Genomic DNA, 21,383 nt, shown 5'->3' with positions numbered 1-21,383 from the left:
GCAGGACAGCGGCCCTTCAGGACTGGAGTTTGACACCCCTGCTCTAGGCCTTCACAGAAAAGTTGGATTTAGACTGAGATTAGGACTTTATCTACCAACTGCATTTTTTTTAAAGACACTGGCTGCACACTATTTTATTTTGTTTACTTTGGAGTAAAGTAGAATAAATGTATAAGCATACCATCCTTTAGATCTTGTATTTAAAATGACAATAAAAAAAGTTTCCCTCCATCTTATTATTATTATTATTATTATTATTATTATTATTTATTTATCACTGGAATGTTGTAAACTGAGTTTTAAAGTAATTGGTTGATGGAAATTAAATGGACCATTTTACATCTCAAGTTTGTAAACTAAGTTGAGTATTTTGAGCTTTAGAAAACTTTCAGCATAATGTTTGTTTACCCAGTTGGCCAGAATATTTTGTCTGTCTTCCAGTTTCCCTTGCAAAGCCACAGAAGCCAATAAAGTGTGGAATGCGAGTTGAGACTACTGTTGCGCACTCGCTGACGATGACGGCTACCTAAACCCACCTGCAGTAGATTTCAAGGCGCGCGCACGGCTCCCTCCCAGCCTCGTCACAGAGGCTCCCGTCGCTCGGTATTTAAATCGCGCCCCTGCGCGCAGAGAGCCACAAGCATGCCTCGTCTCTAGAGAGGCAGGGCGCGACTTGGAGACGCTTTGGTTCAGAGAGAGAGCGAGAACTGTGCAGCCGCTGCTGAAGCAGAGCGCAGGAGTTTTATCCCAACTTCACTGCTGCAGGTCGTTGAGACACAGCGACCTTGTTCTCAGGGGTAAGTTCCTGCTGCTGAAATATCTCAGCCCGCTGTCGTTGTTTCTCTCCTCCAGTGTCCGTGTTTGTCTAAGCTGCGCATTCCACTGTTATATGACGATGTTGATCATGAGGAGTGATGAAAGTAATCTAGAAATTGTATAAACGATGCAAATTTACAGCCTTCTGCCTCTGTGGTTTTTCAAATTCTGCAAAAGTACTTGTTGCTGATGAAAATAACACTAGATTTGCGATTGATGGGGACAATCCTGTTTGTTTTTTCTCCTTCTGTACACTTACGCAAGAAAGGACTGCAATAAACATTTTTTTTAAATAAATTATTTTGGCGTATTAAGGTGAAAAATGACATGTAAAAAATGAAATGTATTTGGCCATTTATCTATGTGCTCATGAGTAATTGTTGTTGTTGGCAACAATACGGAGTGATTTTTTTTAAATTATTTTTTTCATTTGCAGGAAATTCAAGGAGTTATATTTTACATGTGAGACATTCGACAAATTCATTTCTGAAACCAAAAGTTCACATTTGAAACTTTGCATTGTTTATTTCGTTGCTGTCTCAACATGAACCCAAAATATCTTGCCCCTTTTTTACGTGTGCTCGGATTAAACAAAATATGCGAGAAATTCTGCAGAATGGCCTTTGATCCGCGTTTTTTTTTTATTCATATCCCCGCTAATTAATTCACTTTCTTTTTCACGTGCTGCAATGTGCAACCATAACATTATGTTGAAAGCACATTTTCACACATCGACTGACAGAATTCAGTTCAGGAGAAAACGGAGAATAGTTGACCTTGTGGCTCCAAAAGGCGCAAGAAGCTGGCCGGCTTAAAAAAAAACCAAAAAAACAATTAGAAAACCAGTATTTTCTTCTATGAATTCTCAATCTGAGAGCAAATAAATGCCCTGGTTTGGAAGGAAATGAAATGATTTCCAGTTGCTATGAAACCGATGAAGAATTAACATAACAGACGACTTTGGGTTGTCGTCTGTACTCATGATGTTGGTGAGTGTAGCAATTATCTAATTTGTGACTCCATATTTGTGTGTCCCCCCCCCCCCAGCTCCTTTATCATCCATGTCAGTTATTTGCTTGATATTGTTAATGGGGTACTTTTTTTATTTTTAATCTCTTTGTAGTCGTATCCTTCCAGCCACAGCAGTATTCCCAGAAAAGACCCTGATCCCGATATTCAGAGCACATCCACCTTCCATTTCCTCTTCGTCTCTGGTTATTTCTTATCTCAGTGGGGGGGGGGAGCTGCACATATGGAGAATTAAAGGGCCGCCAGATTAAGTTATTCCAGCCAGAGTTCACAGTATTGACCATAAATGAGTGACACCCCCTCCCCCCCCCCCTCTGAAGCCATGAACTGAGGACACCGCTCCCTGATCTGTGGGTGTCTAAAAGTGCGACTTGTCTACATGAATATACTGGTGTGCACAGAACTTTGTTTTTGTATGACACGCATGTGGGCAAAGGCGTCAGAACCAACTTTGAGAATGTTTGTGGCACATCTGTATTATCTAAAAGTGCGGCGTGAGAACGGGCAGCGCGCACAAACTGCTGGATAAGCTGAGCGCTGACCTTGGTGCTGAATTATTCCCGCTGTGCGCACAGTGCCTGCCTGCCTGCCTGCCTGCCTGCCCTCCATGCGCCAACGGCGCGCGCGGAGCGGCGGCTCTCCCGTTTCTCTGACACGCGGCACATTCCTTACACGCCACCCACGCGGTGAAATGCGAGATTTTCCAATGAAAAAAACGCAACTCGTTCAAGTGGCTGTGCATTAAAAAGAAGAAAGAAAAAACATACAAGGGTGATGTAGCTGAATTGGAATTACGTCTGTAATTTCCAATACAGACGTAGTCATTTAACATTTTTCTTCAGGTATTTACAAAACGGGTGCCGTTGAAATGTTTATCCAAGTCTGCTAAATTTAGGCATGCTGTATCCATGTCATTGTCACTGGACATTTGAGTACAAATAAAGTCCAGATTAACTTTTTATTCAGACATTTTCAACGGTTTTAAATGGAAACGTTTACTGTATTATAGTTGATTTGTGACCTATAAAAGTATTAGATTGCTAATGAAAATATGCTTTTGTGTCTAAATTGTTTTGTGTGTGGGGGGTGGTTCTCTTTTTTTTTTCTGCTGCTTGTGCAGATGAGGGTGCAAAGCTAGCTAGATTTGAAAATGTACTACAAAAATCCTGATGTTACTTGTGCACATCTGATCTTGGAAGCCAAAAGTGAATGTAAATGTCTGTTCAGCTGTTGTGACTCAGGGGGATTCGTCTTACAATACCTCTGGACAGAGGGCAGCAACACCATCAACAGGAAAAAACAGCTGCTTCCTACTTCATTCAAATGTTTGTTTTCAGTACAAGGTTTTCTAAACCTTATGCCCATTTAGAGGTGGGACAGACATTTGGGCTAACTTGTCACCTTAACATTTTTGAATAGAGCTGCTTTTACGGCCCAATCTGATATGCACAAACATTTAATGCGTCTTTATTTGATTATGTTTTCAAACTAATTGGCAAACTTTCCTGTAATCTTCTTTGGACAATTGTTTAGGCATAAAGTTTTGGTAAAAAGTAATCGGGGATATTTGCTGGGCCATTGCAGTATATTGGAGCATGTGGGTCATTGTCACAGTAAAATGTATATTATTCCACCTATGATTTGCATGTTGCATTATTGATCCTGGTATCTGATGTATAAAATGGGGATTTCATGTTTTCCTCGATTCAGAGAAAAAAAAAGATCTGTTGACACTATGGTCTGAGCGGTGTAGATCTATACAGTGGGTGCGGGCTATACAATTTAAAAAATGATTTATCAATTCCATTTACTTTGAAACCATGAGCATACTAGAGAAACTTACTAGTTGACTGGAGAGCTATGAAAATGTATGTGGAGGTTAGGTCACTCGAGAGGCCCGTTTATGAGGCTCACTTGTATTGCCGCCCTCATAAACAAGATTCAAATTTAAAGTGCTTTTCAGAAAACAAAGGAACAGAGGAAAGGAAAATAAAGATGAAAAATGACTAAATGGAACCATTTAATCATCAGGAAATGGAAGCTTAGCTGTACACATTTTTAGACAAAAAGCTAAAACTGAATTCATTTAATCTTTTACAGAATATGAGAAAACAGGCTACTGTAATGCTTTTCCTATTTTAAGGTACCCAACAGTTGCTCCATGTAACAGGTTTGTAGGGAATTGGCTCCAGACTTGAGAAGCGGATGAATGAAATGTGGCCTCCCTTTAAGCTCTGAAAGTTGAGTAAACTCTTAAGTTGTGTAGCAGGTTCATTCAGGTTCATATAGATTTAGTGGCAAAACCATTTAGTGTTTTACTCACCAACAATTAGATTTTAAAATATATCCTTCAACTAGCATTTAGGCCAGGAATTGAACTGGGAACAACTGGTTTAGGACTGTAGTCGCTGTTTGTGGTGTGTTTGGACAACCACTGATCAAAAGTGAGGTGACTTTATTAAAAAAATAAATAAAAAGCAATTTAGAAAATGTTCAAATAAATCACCAAAATTTTGTTGGAAAAATTAATTAGAAACATCTAGCTTCCTTTATTTAAAACAATTTTTTCCTTTTAAATATTGAGAAACCTTTCCAAGAAAATCTAACAATAATGCATTTTATTGCATGTTTCTTTAAGTGATTCCATTCAGTGTTACTAATTGGTTGCTTAGTCTCTAAACATTGTTTAAGCCCCATTAGGATGTCATGTTTGTATCCAAATTATTAATGCTCTTTAGCATAATTGCAGCAAGTAATTGAATGTTGTGGAGATTTCCAAATAGAAATAATCTGGAATTTATTTACAATATTCTAAATATTTGCTTTTCAAATTATTCTATAAATGCATCTGTTCTAATGCAGTTCTCTCAGTGTGCAGAGGTATAAACAGGTTTTGACAGATTGTAACTGCTGCTTGAGAACATCACCTGTAAGATAACTCTCCTGAAAGCAAACCGTGCTACAGATCCCAGTCTGAATTTTTGTTTTTCTTACCAATACATGTTATGGTGCTAAAAATACATCTGGGTAATAAAGGATGCACTTTCACCACGTGATTTTACAAAAATAAAACTGAGTCACAAGACCATTTGAGCAGGCATTGATAATAGGTATTTAGTAAATTAATATTTTTTTTGCAGCTGTGTCTAGTAGCAGTGGCTGCTATGGTGATTCTACAGGAAGCAGTGTTGGATTTGGGAAAATTATCTTGATGCAACATATAAACTGACTTGAGATGATTTCTAAAGAACTTTTGATAATTGATTCCTAGCCCTAAAGTCTGCCCTGGTCATTCTTACAAATCACTTTCAGAAATTCATGCAATTTTATCACATCATGCAAATCTCTTAAATATTTCACTGAAGCTGGAAAGAATTCGTAAGTCTCTCTGGATGAGAGATTTTAATTAAATCCTGTAAAGAGAAAAATGGAAAATACACAAATGGCTTAAAATAACCAGTTTTTATGTGATGTAATCAGCCACGTGTATGTGGATTCTATATTTATTGTAAATTATCCAAGCAAAATCAAAAAACCACCTGACGCCCGACTTGCTTCTTGTTCTTTAGATGAAAATATAGAGTGAGATTTTACATAAAGTTCTGGCTACCAGCTTTAATAACTTCTGTACCCATTTGACTGACTTATCAGTTTAACTAAAAGCATTTCTGTTTCCTCTTTTCAGAAACATTCCTGGGGGAAACGGTACAAGCGAACACATACACAAGTCACACGCACACACAAGCACAATGCAGGAGTCGGAGCCCACAGTCTGCCAGCTGCAGCCCAACATCATCTCAGTGCGCCTTTTCAAGAGGAAGGTTGGTGGCTTGGGCTTCCTGGTGAAGCAGAGGGTGTCCAAGCCGCCTGTCATTGTGTCAGACTTGATTCGCGGCGGAGCAGCAGAAGAGTGTGGCCTGGTGCAGGTGGGCGACATAGTGCTAGCTGTCAATAACAAACCCCTGGTAGATCTTTCATATGAGCGAGCGTTGGAGACTTTGAAAAATGTGTCGCCCGAGAGCCATGCCGTGCTCATCCTCCGAGGGCCCGAAGGGTTTACCACCCACCTGGAGACCACCCTGACCAGAGACGGCCGCCAGCGCACGGTGAGGATCACCCGACCTGCCTTCCCACCCTCAAAGTCCTTCGATCAGTGGTCCCCTCTCAGTGCATACAGCCCCGGGCAGCAGCTCAACAAGGAGCCCCAGCTGAGGGCCATTGAAAACCTGTCCTCTCCTTCCATCACTCAAACGCTCTTGCAGAGGGGAGGGATGCAGGGCCAGGACGGGGGCCGCGGAGCACTGCTGTGCAACGGGCTGGAAGAAAACAACGACCTGCTTAAGGAGATCGAACCGGTGTTGCATCTCATCAAAAACAGCAAAAAGGAGATTAACGGTGAAGGCCAGCGGAATGCCGGGCGAAGAGATGCAGAGATTCAAGTGGCATGGTAATTTCTAATGTGATAAGTCATTATTGATCCCTTAATTTGACTGTCTTTTGCCGTTATTCCCCTCCAAACTGATGACTGGAGTTGGAGCCCAGTCAGAATTAGAAGTGAAACCCTTGTGGGGGAAATGTTATTGGCTTTCACAAGAGACTGCACCTGGTCTGGATTCGGAGAGAATTCCTGTTCACTCCGTCACCATGCAGTCTCTGAACAGCCTGGCACATCTGTGTTGCATTAGCTGTTACATCCAGGCTGTCAGTACTATGACTCAGAGTACAGTGGTGTACATAATTCATGTCTGCATGCTGGCCTCCAGTAAACCCCACTTAAAGTGACAGTATTTGGAATATATTTGTCAGCTGCTTTTCTTGATTCGCTAAGCCAACTACGATGGCTCCATTAAATGACTTGCATCAGTTTGGCAGCTTTCCCTTAATTGTGAGGCTTGTGGCAAAATGCAACAAATTTGAAATGCACGGCAGAATTGAAATAATTTGCATGAGATATGTTAGTACCCTGCATAAGTAAGTATATTAGGGGTTTTTGTCAGCTTGTGAGAGATTTAAAGTTCACAGCTTGGAGGAATTCAGTAGATAAATGTCAGGGCATTAGTTCAGTTGTCCAGGATGTCCTACAAGGAAAATTTAATCAGTAACATTTTCCAGATGGCCATAAAGGTTGCACTTAACTGTAGAATACTTGAAGTACTGTAAGCTTAAGTACTCATTTGGGACAAGGTTTCACAATATCCTTCAGGAAAAAGTAATGAAAATCAATGTTTGACTTTGCCTAAATGGTCTGCACAATGTTCTGTTATTGGCATATCAGCTATCTGCTCCCACACAGTGAAATCACATTGAGGCTGCAGTCTGCTTTTTATCAATATCTCATTTTTTACCCACCAGTGAAACTCTTTTTGTCCATCATAAATATGCTTTAAGTGATTTGTTGATTTCTGTGGATAGGTATACACACAAATATGGGAGTTATATTTTGAGTAGTTTCAGATGAATTGGATTCAAACACAGTTGAAAACTAACAATCACATGGTATTCAGGTGTAAGGTGATGTGGTTAAGATTGGTCTTTATTTACAGGGTCCAAAAATGAGAACTAACCTTCAAGAAGGCACCGAAACAATTTAAAATCTATTTCAAAATGCAATTTGGGGTTGAATGACAGTCTTTTTATAAAATTCTCTGCAGCAAAACTAAAGTTGATCAGACTTGCAAATTAAATAGGTACACTGCTGGTTTTCTTCACCCTTGTGATAAGTCATAGTAAAGGGATTCTCTTGGTTGTGTTCAGCATGAGATGCAATTAGAAGATTCTTCTGCAACATCAGTCACTATGTGTTAGACAGACAGTAAACACATGACTCCTATTTGGGTCAGAAACCATTTCCAGGATTAAAGAACAGATTGTGGAAGTTTTTACTCTGTAGGCGTTTAAACCAACAAGCTGAAAGTCTAACATTCTGCATAATCTTTTTTTTTTTTTTTTTTTTTTGCAAAGTCTCACTTAATTTTATTTTTAACTCTTATTCTTAAGAAATCCTCCTGCTTCTTGTTTTGCCTCAGACCTCCATGGTTAACCCTGAAATAATTGGGGTTTAGGAAGCTGGCCTGTCCAAAACAAACTTGGTGAAAAGCCATCTTACAATTTTAAAATGTGCGTTGTGCTCGGAGGGTATGAGGATATGAAAACATCACTAGATTTCTTTTCATAGCAAAGCCAGCCTTGTTGCCAGCATGTGACTGTCTAATAAAGTAAGTTATTATGAGCCCTGGATATAAAAATGAGTAAGATTTAAATTTAATATAAAATTTGAGACTCCTATTTTAGAGGATAAAATTAAGTAATTCTTGAGTTGTTTGTTTTGATAGATGATGAAAAGACTTCAATCTTTTGTTCCCTCATGTTGCCATTTTGTCTCAACTACTTTCACATAGATCACCAATGCATAATACTTTTCATGACACTTGGTCATGACATTTTCAAATCTCTGCATATTTTTCCCTAAAGGCTTTATCTTGAATTCCATTTCTCTTTATTGTGGTTTTAGTTGACCTTATGTTGACCCGTCTATGTTTGATACTTCTGATCCTTGACTCTTTCTGATGAAACCGTAACTCAATCAACAAATTTTTTAACAATATACAATGTAATCTTAAAAAATAAGTACTTTAAGTTATTCACTATAATTGCAAAAATATAGTCAAAGTGGAAAAAAATAAGATAATTTGAATATCTGCATGTCCCTTTGGGATCTTCTGCAGTAATGACAAGGGTTGTACAGGAAATACTCAGTAAAAACAGATGTATTAAAGTCAAACCTCCTCATTCAAAAGCACAATTGTGGTCTGAGTGTGTAACAAGGCATGCCAAAATCAACATTTTATGCACCATCAAGTCACCAAAGAGTACATTTCAGCAATCAGAAGAAGTTGTCTTTTAACTTTTTCGGCTTCTGATGAAGATCTCAACTGAAAATAAACATAAAAAAATGTTGATTATTTTTAACATAAATGTTAATGTATTTCCGGGTAATCTTTCCACAGTAACATTTCTGGAATCAGTTTTTAAAGACCTATTGTCAGGAACAGAAAAGCGTGAAACAATGGCCGTTGCTTGTTTTCAGCAGAGAAGGAGGTATATTTTCACAGCTCCACGTCAGGCAGATGATGCTCTGCGTCAGTCAGCAGTAATCGCAAATGACACATGCGACTTCTCCCATTGTTTCAGCCCGTTTGAACTCCAACTCTGCAGCGTCGGAAAGAATATGCTTTCCCAAATTGTGGCAATAACGAGATGGAATGTGACAGGAAGTGTGAAAGAGAAAAAGGATGCCTATGAGGATTTACAATTGGTACGGACACGTGCTCACGGCAATGGCAAGGAAAGATGGGCGGGTTGGCGGTAGGGGGGTTGAGTGTGTGAAAGACTGTAGGAGGCGAAATGTGTGTGGGCGTTTTCGAATGGAGGAAACCAAACTTAAACGGGGAGATTAGGTTGTTTTTGGTTTCCCCCCCAAGTCCTGTGTTCTTCAGTGTGGTGGCAGCTCCAAATCCCACCCACAATCCCATTCTCACAGCTCGGATTGAGATATCTCGCAATTATGCACAATCCTTCTTCACTTGTAATATTTCCCTATTGTCATTTTTACACCTCAGTGTTTCTATTCAAGAGTCATCTGGATTTAAGTCTGCATTTTTTAGAATTTACTTGATTAGTTTTGCCACATAGTTGCTTAAATAATCCACAACTAGCACTACACGTAGCACTAAACAAATCAGTGCACCTGTATACTTTTGAAAAGACAATTCTGTTTAAGGTTTACCTTTTAGACACAGAAACCTTTCATGATTTTAATAGCATCGGTGAGCAAACAGTCTTGTGTCCACAAAACCAAAATTGAGTTTTGTTTACAGTCTGTGTGTGCTTTTAATTGTCTGGGTTTGCTTTTTTGTGAGTTTTTTAAATTGAAATAAAAGTACCTTGTGCAAGATCAGAGTGCACACATCTGATGGAAAATTGGGTTTCTCTTCCAGGGACCTCGGTGTGGGAAATGAGACATCCATCCAGCTGGGTTCGGATAATGACAGAATGTTGGAACACGTGCCAGACCACAATGCTGATATTGACAAGGTAAAAAATCAAAAGTACAACTAAAACAGCATATTAAAATAATAGCAATGCTTTAAAAATGAAAACAATCTGAAAATAAGTTTATCCAAATTAGGTCTGAATGACCCACAAATCACGGTTGGTTTTTCTTTGCATTTGTCTGTACTGCAGTTTAAGTCTGGCCAGGCTTTGATGCAGTGTCTTATTTGTAACTCTTACATTTTGTCACATAACTGCAAACGTCTGTGCATTTTATTTCACACAGTAGCATAACACAAACTAGTACATGTCTGTGAAGCAGAAGGAGAAGGAAACACTTTATTTGTAAATATTTTTACGAATAAGGTGTGGGAGGCAGTTGGATTCATCCTACCACCTCAGATCGCACTGACATCACCAAATGCAGGGCACGCAATTTCTTTCAATCCTCACCTAATGAGTAAACGTAATGCAGATGTGTGTAGTTTTACTTCAGTGTAAATCCAGCTGCTCAGTGAAACATTAGTGAATAAACAGAACCATAAGAAAAGAGGAACATGGCATGTCAAGGATAAAGCTGTGAAGAAGCTTAAACAGATTTGGGTTACTAAACAATGTCCCAAATCTGAAGCTCTCCTCAGTCCATCTGCCAAACATGGGGGGGAAAAATTTATTGCACAACAGCAAACCTACCAAGACATGAACTTTAACAGGCTAGAAGAGGAGAACATTCATCAGAAAAGTGGTTAAAAGGACGTTGGTACATCTGGAGGATTTTATCCAAAGCTCAGGTGGATAAAAATGTTGAGAAGACAAATGTTAGTCATACTCATCACAATTCTGGTCTTTATGGAAGAGTTGCAAAAAAACAAAACACATTATTGAAAGAAATATGGTGGTGGCAGCATCATTCTGTTGGGATACATGTCTTTAGTAAGGACAATGAAAGGTTACACCAGGGTAAGACTTCACCTTCCTATCCACAGCCGAAGTTCAATGCATGTTTTTACAATTTTAAACGTGTTTTAATAGGGATATGTCTTTATCATGCATAACCCAATTGCAGCTGATGATTATTTGTTGCAGTGTTAAATCTGACCTTCCACACAGAAGGATCTCATCATCGGTCTCAGTGATGTGGGTAGTGTCGTAATCTGCACACAGCCCGCATTATCTGCACAATTTTAACGCTTCTCGAGGCTTCATCAATGCAACCGGATGGGGTGGAATATTTCCAGTAGGCCTAATGAATACATGCAGCTGCAGTACGATTTCTTCCAATCAAATGAACCCTTTTCTTTGATTAATCAATTCTTTCAGACCTACAAACAGAATGCTGATTCTTTTGGAATATGTGTTTTGTTTTTCATAGAAAAAACAAAACAGATATTTGAATGGCAAACTGACCTTCAGAGGTAAATTTAATATGAAACGTTTTTGCTCAAACCTGAAGTACTTTAAAAATGAGTTGAAATGTGCATTTTGGGGAACATAATTCATACAAAATCATAAATGAGAAATATTACTCCAGAGAAAATCTTATTGAACAGTTAGTGGTTTTAAAAAAATTACATGTCTAATTTCTTAAGCTGCCAGAATTTTAGATGACACGCTCACCTGCGATTCGATTTTCTCTCTGTGGGAAGAGATTGTTCTTCAACCTGAGTTTCTCCTCCATTGTGATTAATATATAATCACTCTGTAAAACTATGACAGCAGATTGTTCTGCAAAATTATTACCGATTTTTGGTGGCACTCGCTTGAAGAAGTCACTGAAGCAGGAAAATGTACCTCACAATCTTTTATTTATTTTTTTCCTTAAATCCTAAGAAGTGCTTAAATATTTTACAATCACACTTTTTCTTTTCTCAGGCTGTTTTATCCACTTTCTATCAGCTGTTCCCGTCTACCAGATTTTGCCGCTCATCATCTCAATTTCCCATCAGATGTTTTAATTGATGGGTGGAACGTTTACTGCATAAATACGTTTGCTTCAAATACTTTGGTGATTATGCTCCATCATGACATTCTCTTAATTAGTTTAGCTGTTATTGTCATTTCTTGTACAACAGATCCTCTCTTTTCCACCCATACCTCGTTCTTGACATTGATATATGTTGATTTAAATCTGATGGGCGGCAGGAGGGAGGACCGGATCATTTAGATAAAGGAAATATAAAATGGTCTTCATTTCTGATAGATTGACCTGTTTTGAGTTGAGAAATACAAGAAAACCTACAGTGGTCAGAATGTATTTTCATCCAGCAGTTGATGTTCACTCTTCATTTATTCATTTGGCTTGCAGCCTCACAGAGGTGTGGACATACAGATTCATTTATAATTGATGGATCACAACTTTGGAATAGAGCTGTTTTGGCAAATTGTCACACAATCCCTGCATTATTTAAAAGTAAATGACAAAAATACCATCAGTTTGTGGCTTGATTCTAACTTTAAACCTTTTTCTCTGTATACTGACATAATATGCAGTTCTTTAAACATGTCAGACTTTATGACAGCAACAATGGAAAAGGCCTGAACAGGTATGCCATGTTTTGAGTGATTGCCAATTTCACCTTTAAAAAGAAAATGGCAGAATTAATTTGTTTTGCACTACATAAGGCTTTCTCATACTGATCAATGTGCATAATAGAACACCTGCACACCTCAAATGGAAGCTATGGTGTAAAAAATAAGTTTTGCAAAAGATTAGAACTTGTTGCCTTGCTGTACAACATATTAAAAAATACTAGTTGTGAAGAGTATTTATTTCTCTTACCCTTTCTGTTAGTTATACTCTTCACCAAGAATACTAACCTTTCTCAAACCATGCACGCATTCATAAGTTGCTCTGAGTTTTGACCTCTAAAGTGAATGGAACTGAGCTTGCTGGTATTGAAAATGTTACAGTCAACTTTACAGGGATCTAGACACAAGTCTGTCAACTAGCATTGGCTCGTGTCTTCTATTACTGACTTTCAGCAATCCACCTTATTCCTGGGAGGTTTGCTGTGGAAACTATTATGGGTCTCACTTCCGGCGCCCACCGGAAGTGGCAGTATTTTACTGTAATTTCCAGGGTTTCATGCTAATCTATATTCATGATAGAAGTTACATTTTTTACGGTTATTGTGCCGTATTTAGTAAAACTTGTATACGGACACGCCGTCTGCTATCTGAGAGATGCTCAGTACAGAGGATCGTAATTGTGAGTTTAATCATGGGGAGCGACAGGAACACTATCTTTAAGTTTTGTAACGAAACACTTAATTAGCAGCGCTGCAAGCAGCTTGTTTCTCTGAAGAGCTGACAATAATAAAGAGGAGAAAAGCAGAGAAGCTAGTCAGAGTTCTGAGCTGCTGTTTTGCACCGAAAGTGTAAAACAACAATTAAATAATATCAGCGTGTTGTGATGTGAATATTGGTTTGAATTTGAGTTCATGAAGTGGCTGCAGCAAGTGTGTGTGTTTTTTTTAATTACCTTTGGGCCAGCAATACATTTTTATAAGACAAAATAAAATAGCCGGGTTTATTTAGTCCATCACAACCAGAACCTCGAGGTTCTCCATTGCTCAGTGTTACTGCAAATCACACTGTGGCTGCAGCGAGTGTATTTTGAACGTGCTCCCAAAACAAAAGCGGTAGTTTCCATCGCCTACCGTCAGATAAGGAAACAACAAAAATTTGGCTAAAAATTCAAAAGTTGAAGCGGGAACCCAAAATGCTTTATGTGTGCTCGTTTCATTGTGTGGATAAAAAGCCAACGGGAGAAAACCCGCATCTACATCCAAAGCAACTGAATCAGTGAAGTAGGTAAAAATGCTAGTGCGGGTTATTTAAGGCCGTTTCTCCAAGTCACCATCCCACTCCGCTATAACTGCAGGTAGCGGTAAAACAATATTGCCACATTTAAGCCGTGATAGCTGGTGTTCACACATATTTTGTAGCCTAAAACCTCTGACGAAAGCCGCTTAGCGAGTTGCTAACATGTAAACAAATGGCGGTTCCGGTTTGCGGCGGAAGTCGCGCCCATAAATCACGCAAAGCCTCATGGGGGCTAGGAATAAGGCGGATACATGGTGATATTAAATCATAGACATAATATCTTATGTGTTAAGATGCATTTTACTGGTTTAGTCACATAACTCTCACTGGTAGATATTTTACAAATGAATCTGGATTCAAGGAAGCTATATTTGAATTTTAATGTTGGTGTTTGTACGATTTATGAAGTGTTGCAGATTCTGATTGGAAAATTCCCTCTTGAGTTAAGAAACGAATGGGAAAACTTTGCAAAGAAAGCTCTTCTACTTCCACCTCCATTTTTTTTCTCAAATCACCTGGATTAAAAATTACAAACTTAGAATAAGACAATCTCTTGATTGTTTCCCCTTATTATAGCTGCCAATTATGTTTCCCTTTTTTAAAGTTCTTCTACTTTGACATTTAAAATGTGCATTAGTACTGAGGCATAAAATTTAAAGTACGCTGACATTCAAAACTTGTTCTTGTTGGGGAGAAAAATAAAAATCTGCTGAAGTCTCAAACGTTAATGCCAAAGTTACCATTCAGTCAATCAGCAGCCATACGTTGTGTCACTGTCAAGAAATTCTGTTTCAAAAAGTCGTTTTGAGTTCTGGCAAAAAGTTTTTTTGAGTTTTTTTGTGGACCACTAAATTCTTCCTCAACTTTAGTGTCAATCATTTGTCACTGTTTAACTGCGCAGTGAGTCTTGGCTGCTGTTTCAGACTGAACATGCAACAAAAACGGTCTTTATATGTACTGTTCAAAGCTCCAAACTCCTTTTTGCAATTTGATAAAACACAAAAAGACTCAGCCAGTGAACACTGTTGGCATTCTCTCCAGCAAGCATAATGATTATGTCCCTGTTGCTCAAAACTGTGTAATTAACAATGCCGCGGGAGATGATGAAAGAGCTTCTAAAGAGTGCCATTGATTACTCTGATCTTTGGCAATCACTTGCTGCTTTTCTCCAGGAACGTTTACAGGCGACTTTGGGGTTAAATTGCCTTCATTGATCAGTCAGTAGCTTGAGAACCCCAATGAGGTGAGAACTGGCTCACCCTCGACTTACGGTTTCGCACTGATTGCCTTTATCCTGGAGTAGAAAATAAAACGGAATTGGAAGAGGGGGAAGAATGTGAATGGTTTCTGTAATGGGCTCTGCTTTCATAAGCCTGTGTGAGAGGATCTTGAACACAATGCATAACAATTTTCCTTGAGAAGAAAGAGCTTGGGTCCATGCTGATTGCGTGGTGAAACACTTCTGCATAATGCTTGTTATCTTCATCCTAACTCTCCTGTCATAAGCTTCACTCGCATTCGCTTTCTGGCTGTGGCACCGATATGACACCTGGTGAGAAACGACTCGTCCAGGCAGCACTGCAAGTTTTACAAGGGTCAGAACCTGTTAGAGTAGTTATAGTTGTGACTAATGCATATATACATCTTTGTGTGCTCTCTGCAGTCTACAGCCCAGGGCAGGATCTCACCCATTAAATCGGTGCAGAATGGCAGCCCCTCCAAATGCCCTCGCTTCATAAAGATCAAGAACTGGGAGACGGGCACTCTCTACAATGATGTCCTCCACCACAGCTGCAGTAAGGTAAGGCAAACACATCTAACTTTTTTTTAATTTTTTTTATTGACGTAACAACCATCTAATATTTAAGCAAGGGATTTTCCTTCTATTCTGTAAACCATTGTACAGTGAAAAAGCTAATTAATGTACAATTATCATAGGGATGAATGAGAAATGGTTTTAATCTGCCTCATTAATTTTATTTCAAAACAAAAATACACATTAATGGTGCTTCCATGAACATATAAAACACAACTTATATAATCATAATAAATCGAAATGGATTTATACATTTATTTAAACTTTAATTACACTACAAAAACTAGTCGTGAAATGCAATTTCAATCATTTCTCACTAGTTTCAGCTCTGTAGTCCTTGAAGGGCATACATTTAAATTTTCACAACCTTCAATTTTCAGGGATTTTTTTTCAACCTTAGCCTGGAATAAAACCGAACCCTTTTTCTACGCTTTGCTTTGTGAACTTTGGCGATATTTGAAAGGATTGGAGCTGATTTTACCAAACCCTAGTGTTTGGTTGTGATGTTCAAAATGTTTAGCTTGACCGTGAAGGAAGCTGCGCTATGGAGCTTACTGGAAATTGCATGCACTGTAGATAACCATTCCCCACTGCAAAAAGAGAAGTGCCGAGCTGAACATCTCTTTCAGCAATAAAATGTCTTAAGCATTCCACTTTCTCCACCTTTAATTGCGCAATATTTGGAAGCGTGGCCAACACACCCTGAATGCCTTACACTTCTGCTGCCATTGCAGCAGTAGGCAGACTGCAATTTAAAACAGAAGGAGTTGCAAATGAAGACATTGATTTTCTGCACTGTTTGCTGATTGGCCAAGATGAAATGCATCCTGATAAATCCAGAAATTCAATGGAACAAATCCCAGACGGAGATGAGAATTTAATGGAATTGCGTAGGAAAGTATTGTCCAAACTAGTTCAACCTTGTAGATTGAGATTTTCTATAAAGCTTAATTTTTATATTTTTTTTATATTTTTATATTTTATATTTCTTTATTTTTCATCTATCATTTTACACTAACATTCAATTACTGAATAATTGGATGCATTAACTTGGACTATTGTATTAAACTGAGATAATATCAAAGGTTGCCATCGTTGTAGTCCCTAAACTCAAGTTCATAAAGGTTAGCAGGAGAGTGACGTGGGTATTTCAGCGTTTGAAATCAATTGAGCAGCAGCCATCTCTTTTAAATTTGTTTTTGTTTTTAAATTATCCCCCTGATTTGAACAACAGGAAACTGCACAAAGAATGTGAAATCTTAATTGGTCATTATCCAACACTATTATGTCAGAATTGTCTGTGTTGCATGTTTATTACGTGACTGGCTATGCTGTTCCATTCCTGTTTAGACAGCCATTGTCTGTGAAATGCAGACTGTAGCAGCCCTGGCAAGTCTTTCATTATGCTTCCTGTAAAACAATACTTGCAATTACCTGTGAATATTTATTTGGTAAATACAATGACTTTGCAACATGCACAACTAGTTTAAAGTGCATCTACCTAAGCACACTTGGAACTGGCTGATGGAAATGTAGTTTTCTGGTGCTGATATTTGTGACTTTTTGGCATACTTCATAAAAACTGTCACAGTATGGTAGGAGAGTGATTTTTCCCTTATATTTCAGGACTTGTGCACTTTATAGTCAGTGAGTCACTGACCCATAAATTCCAATGTGGATCAAAGTCTTGTGCAGTCAGATATGAGCCCATCTGCTCAACAGATGAACCTTGACCCAAACTGGGTCCCACAACAGCACAATGATCACCAAACACCAAACTAGCAAAACTTCAGCCGAGTGTTGAAAATGGAAAACTGTCACTTTGTTGCTAAAGCCCGGTGATGGGCTTCTACGTTTCCAAACCCCTGCATAAAAATTTTGTCCAAAAATGCAGCAACAAAATCAATATTTTTATTTAATTTCAAATTATATTTATTTAGTTGGTGAACATAATCTAAGAAAGGGGTGGAGGCATGAACATGTGGCATGCAGGTTCACAGTTTCATCAAGTGTCGTGGCGGCTGATGTGTGCAGCACTGTGGGACAATTCCTCTGAAACTACCGGGCCTGTTTTTTCTCTAATCTTGTTTGGAGAGTGCAAATATCCAAAAGGCCAATCTTCATTTTTTAAAGTTTCTATGTGTTTGACATTGTTAGAAAGCTTAGAATCCACATTTTCAGAATCGGTAAATAACTCTAGTTGCTTCCAGGGAGACTTGTTCCTGGTTTTGCCGTGGCCAGTCATGAATTCCTGTGCTGTGACCAACAAAACCTAAGAAATGTTTCTGAAATATGGCATGTATTTTCTTACATGACTAGCTGCACAAATTTGACAGGTTATTTGTATCAAAAGGTATCAAAAGGTATCAAATTGACATTGGGTGAAATTTTGGGCTGATATAACAAATAAGTGATAAAAGGCTGCAATATCTGCAGGACCTCCACATTTTACTTGTAAATATAATGGCTGCAGAGCTTCGCCTTGTACTACAGGCTGGACATCAGAGGAAGTTTCTCAGTTGACTGAACAGTGTGCATACTCACCATTGCACAGCTTGACTTCAGCAGTCTGAAATATAATAGCATAGCTTGGTGTGTCTTTTTTGTTGTTCTATTCATCCAAGAGCTAAATTTCATCTGTGAGGATTCTTGTCTGAAGATTTATAGTCAAACAGCAGGGGATTAGATATTTTGGAGTATTTTTTTATTGAGTAATGAGTGCCTTATAATAAAACAATGTATCACCAGCATGCTGGTATTTGGCAGCTCATATGGATGAAATGATTTTCTGTAAAAGTGAACTATGAGAATCAATATGCAATTTTCCTTTTTGTCATATTCTTTTTCTTGGTACTTTTTGTGAATCTGTAACAAAGCCATCCTATTTGATACCTTTTCTAAGAAATTACATTTCCTCCACATTTAAGGCTCATAAAACACTGTCCAGCTGTGCAACAGCTGCTTCAATGGAAATGTTATAATTTTCCTGGTATGAGGTGCTGAAACGGAGCTTGAGGTAATTTGTTCATCATTTCAAGAATTGTGCCTTTAAAATTATTATTTACGAAATTATAGAACAAAAGTTCACATCTCAACTTTGGGCAGGAGGGTTTTGTAAATGAAACGCCTAACTAAAAATAAGTGTTTGGGTAGAGGAATTTTTACTTGTGGTGTTACATCGTAAATCCAACAGACTTCATGTTCAGGTGAGCTTAATTGTTGCACTTAGTTGTGGTCCAATGAAGCATAATCAGCAAACTGTAAGTTTACAATGTAGAGATCCAATATGGAACCACAGTGACTGCATGAATTTTACGTTTTCATGCAAACATCTTTAGGAATGACATACAATTTGAAGAGGAATGTTTGTAGCTAAGCAATGTTTAGATAATTCAGCTTGCTGCCAGCGTTTAAAAAATACAGAACTGGTAACCTCTAAGGAGAAAGAGGAGGAATACATTTGTAAAACCAACAGTCTTTTGTACATGATTTTTATTTTTTACCTAAAACCAAACATATCATTTCTTGTTGTGGACAGCAGAACCTTTAAGTGAAATCGAAATATTCAGTTGTTTAGATGAATAAGAGCATAAAATAGATTTTTTTAAAACACAGAAATTGCAACCCTTTTCTACCATACATTTCCATCCACTAACTTTTCATAAATTTGCTTGGAAACTGCAATCTCAGCAGCCAGTTCTATAGTTATTGCTTTTTTCTGGCTTTCACACCTTGTAGAGGGTGTTGACAGACATGATCTGTAAGCCACATTTAATTCATGAAATGAATTCTTCGGATTTTCTATTTTTGTACCTATATGTCTGTCAAAAGTTCAATTGATTGTCTCCATCTGGCAGCGACTTTTTGAACTAAAAAAATCAATGGGTGGATTTTTATTTATTTTAAGTTGTAGAAGTTCCTTTTCCTAAATCAGCTGGTATTTCATATGTTTTGTAGGCTATTTGCCAAGTTAGCATAAAGACTTTAAATGTCTTATACCTTATACTATATTATATATTTTTTAAAATGCTTCTGTACATGTTTTTTATCTTTAAAGCTATGCAGTAATTTCACTTGCTTGGGTGAACAAGGTCAAATGTGGTGCAGGTTTTTGACTCACCTAAACTTGCAAATCTGTGTTCATCTGACTCATGGTTGCAAGAACACAAAATAAATGATCAAGCAAAAATTATTACTCCTTTAAAAAGGTAGAAATACAAAAGCTTTTTGTTTTATTAACTGACAAAACAAATAAAAATCAAAGACAAACTGAATCTTGTTAGCACAAATTATGTCAAAGAAATGCTGTCAGAAAAGCCTCACAGTTTGCAGGTTTTAAAAATAAATAGAAGGATTTAAAATGATACGTCGTTTTCCAGCTGAAACATGTCGGCTGGAAGGTTAGCATCCATTACTTCATTTGCAACACAAACTAGATGCAAAAAAACCCCTTATTTATCCATTTTAGAGACCAACTATTTTGTGTGAGCTATTTTTCTCTGTATTATTACACAAAAGAATTAAAATAAGATGTTCAGTCATCTCAGTTATCTCAAGTCTTAGACGCTAATGCTTAGCCTTTTTTTCTGTTCATTTCTCAGTTGCTTTGGTTTTTTTCACAACGTATTTTGTCAAGTAGCCAAAGTTTCTACTTTCAGTCAATGAGCCCACCTACCAAAGAAAAGGTGATCATTGCTGCTTTTAAGCATGCACCGTCCATTTGTAAACAGAAACCTAATCCCTTTGACTTATTGGACAGCCTGTCGCGTGCATCCCAATGAATGGGCTGTAATGGCATCTTCAGATTTATTATATATCACAAATGAGCCGTCTTATTCCAAAAGGACAGCTGGCTGGCATGAATGCCCAGAGCAGTGTGACGAGCGGACGTGCTGGAGCATGAGTTATCCCTTTGTTTTATTTTTAACTCTCTACTCATCCATTTTTCCCTTTTTACTCCGTCACCTCTTTGTTTCATCTGTCTTGCTCTTGCTTGTCAGTTACCTCTCCCCAGCTGCCTGGGTTTTTTTCTGACTGCTTATTCTGACCTGAAATCCATTTGTCTTCCATTGTTGTTTTTTTTCTTTCCTCAGTTTGTTCATGGATAATTTTTTTCTTTTCATATTTCTTTTTCATTTTGAACACATTCTTACAGTGTTGGCAAAGTGTAAGTGGGTGGTTGAGTTTAATGAGCCAATTTTGGGCACACTAGGGTCCTAGTCAAATTTTCTCTTTGCTAACACCCTTTACTTATGCTGCTCTCAGTTCTCTCTCCAAAAAAATCAAGGTGATTGTTGACTAAATCTTTAATTACATGATGACCACACAGGGGGGGGATGGATTTTTTTTTCTTTGTAGCCATCTGTTATTTATGTGTTTGTCTTTTTCTTGTCTCTTCTATTCTTCAAGTCCCCATTTAATGGAACGACACCAACATGACTCACTGACTTACTCATTCATTGATACGCATGCCATCCATTTATATAACGATGGGAAATGTAACATTTGCAATGTCTGGAATTCTTAAAGAGTTAAAACTGTTTATTTATTATCCCTACTTAAATTTAATTCAAGAATTTGATTTAATTCAGGTGTATTCACAATGAATCCCTGGGGAAGGGATTCATTGTGTTGATTGTATGAAAGCAGAAAAAAATAAGAGGCTGATTTAACACCCAACTGTTTGAGTGTCTTGGTTATTAAACTTAAGGAACCAGATGAAACCTGAACTCAAAACAAGTTTTCTAGATTTTTATTTTATGAAAACCTAAGATTCACTAGCACTCTTTTTCTCCAGACTGTTGGATCTTGATTTTCAAATGAAATTTACTTTACTTTCATATGA

At 37.9% G+C, this 21,383-nt stretch overlaps 1 protein-coding gene across 2 annotated transcripts in view; it reads left to right on the top strand.

Moving 5' to 3' along the window:
- Positions 1 to 486: 486 nt before the first annotated feature.
- nos1 (nitric oxide synthase 1 (neuronal)) overlaps positions 487 to 21,383 on the top strand; it is a 56,198-nt gene continuing 35,301 nt past the window's right edge. Inside the window, exons 1-4 of one of the 2 annotated variants that reach the window (XM_017306781.2) lie at positions 487 to 797; positions 5,531 to 6,292; positions 9,843 to 9,939; positions 15,386 to 15,523. In XM_017306781.2, coding sequence (XP_017162270.1) covers positions 5,595 to 6,292; positions 9,843 to 9,939; positions 15,386 to 15,523 — 933 coding nt within the window. In that variant the 5' untranslated portion in view covers positions 487 to 797; positions 5,531 to 5,594. The remainder of the gene's footprint in view (positions 798 to 5,530; positions 6,293 to 9,842; positions 9,940 to 15,385; positions 15,524 to 21,383) is intronic. The other variant, XM_017306782.2, reaches the window with a different exon arrangement.

The sequence above is a fragment of the Poecilia reticulata genome, chromosome 9, assembly GCF_904066995.2.
Source record: "Poecilia reticulata chromosome 9, P_reticulata-male-v2, whole genome shotgun sequence".
Taxonomy (NCBI): domain Eukaryota; kingdom Metazoa; phylum Chordata; class Actinopteri; order Cyprinodontiformes; family Poeciliidae; genus Poecilia; species Poecilia reticulata.
This window is presented reverse-complemented; position numbering and strand designations above follow the sequence as displayed.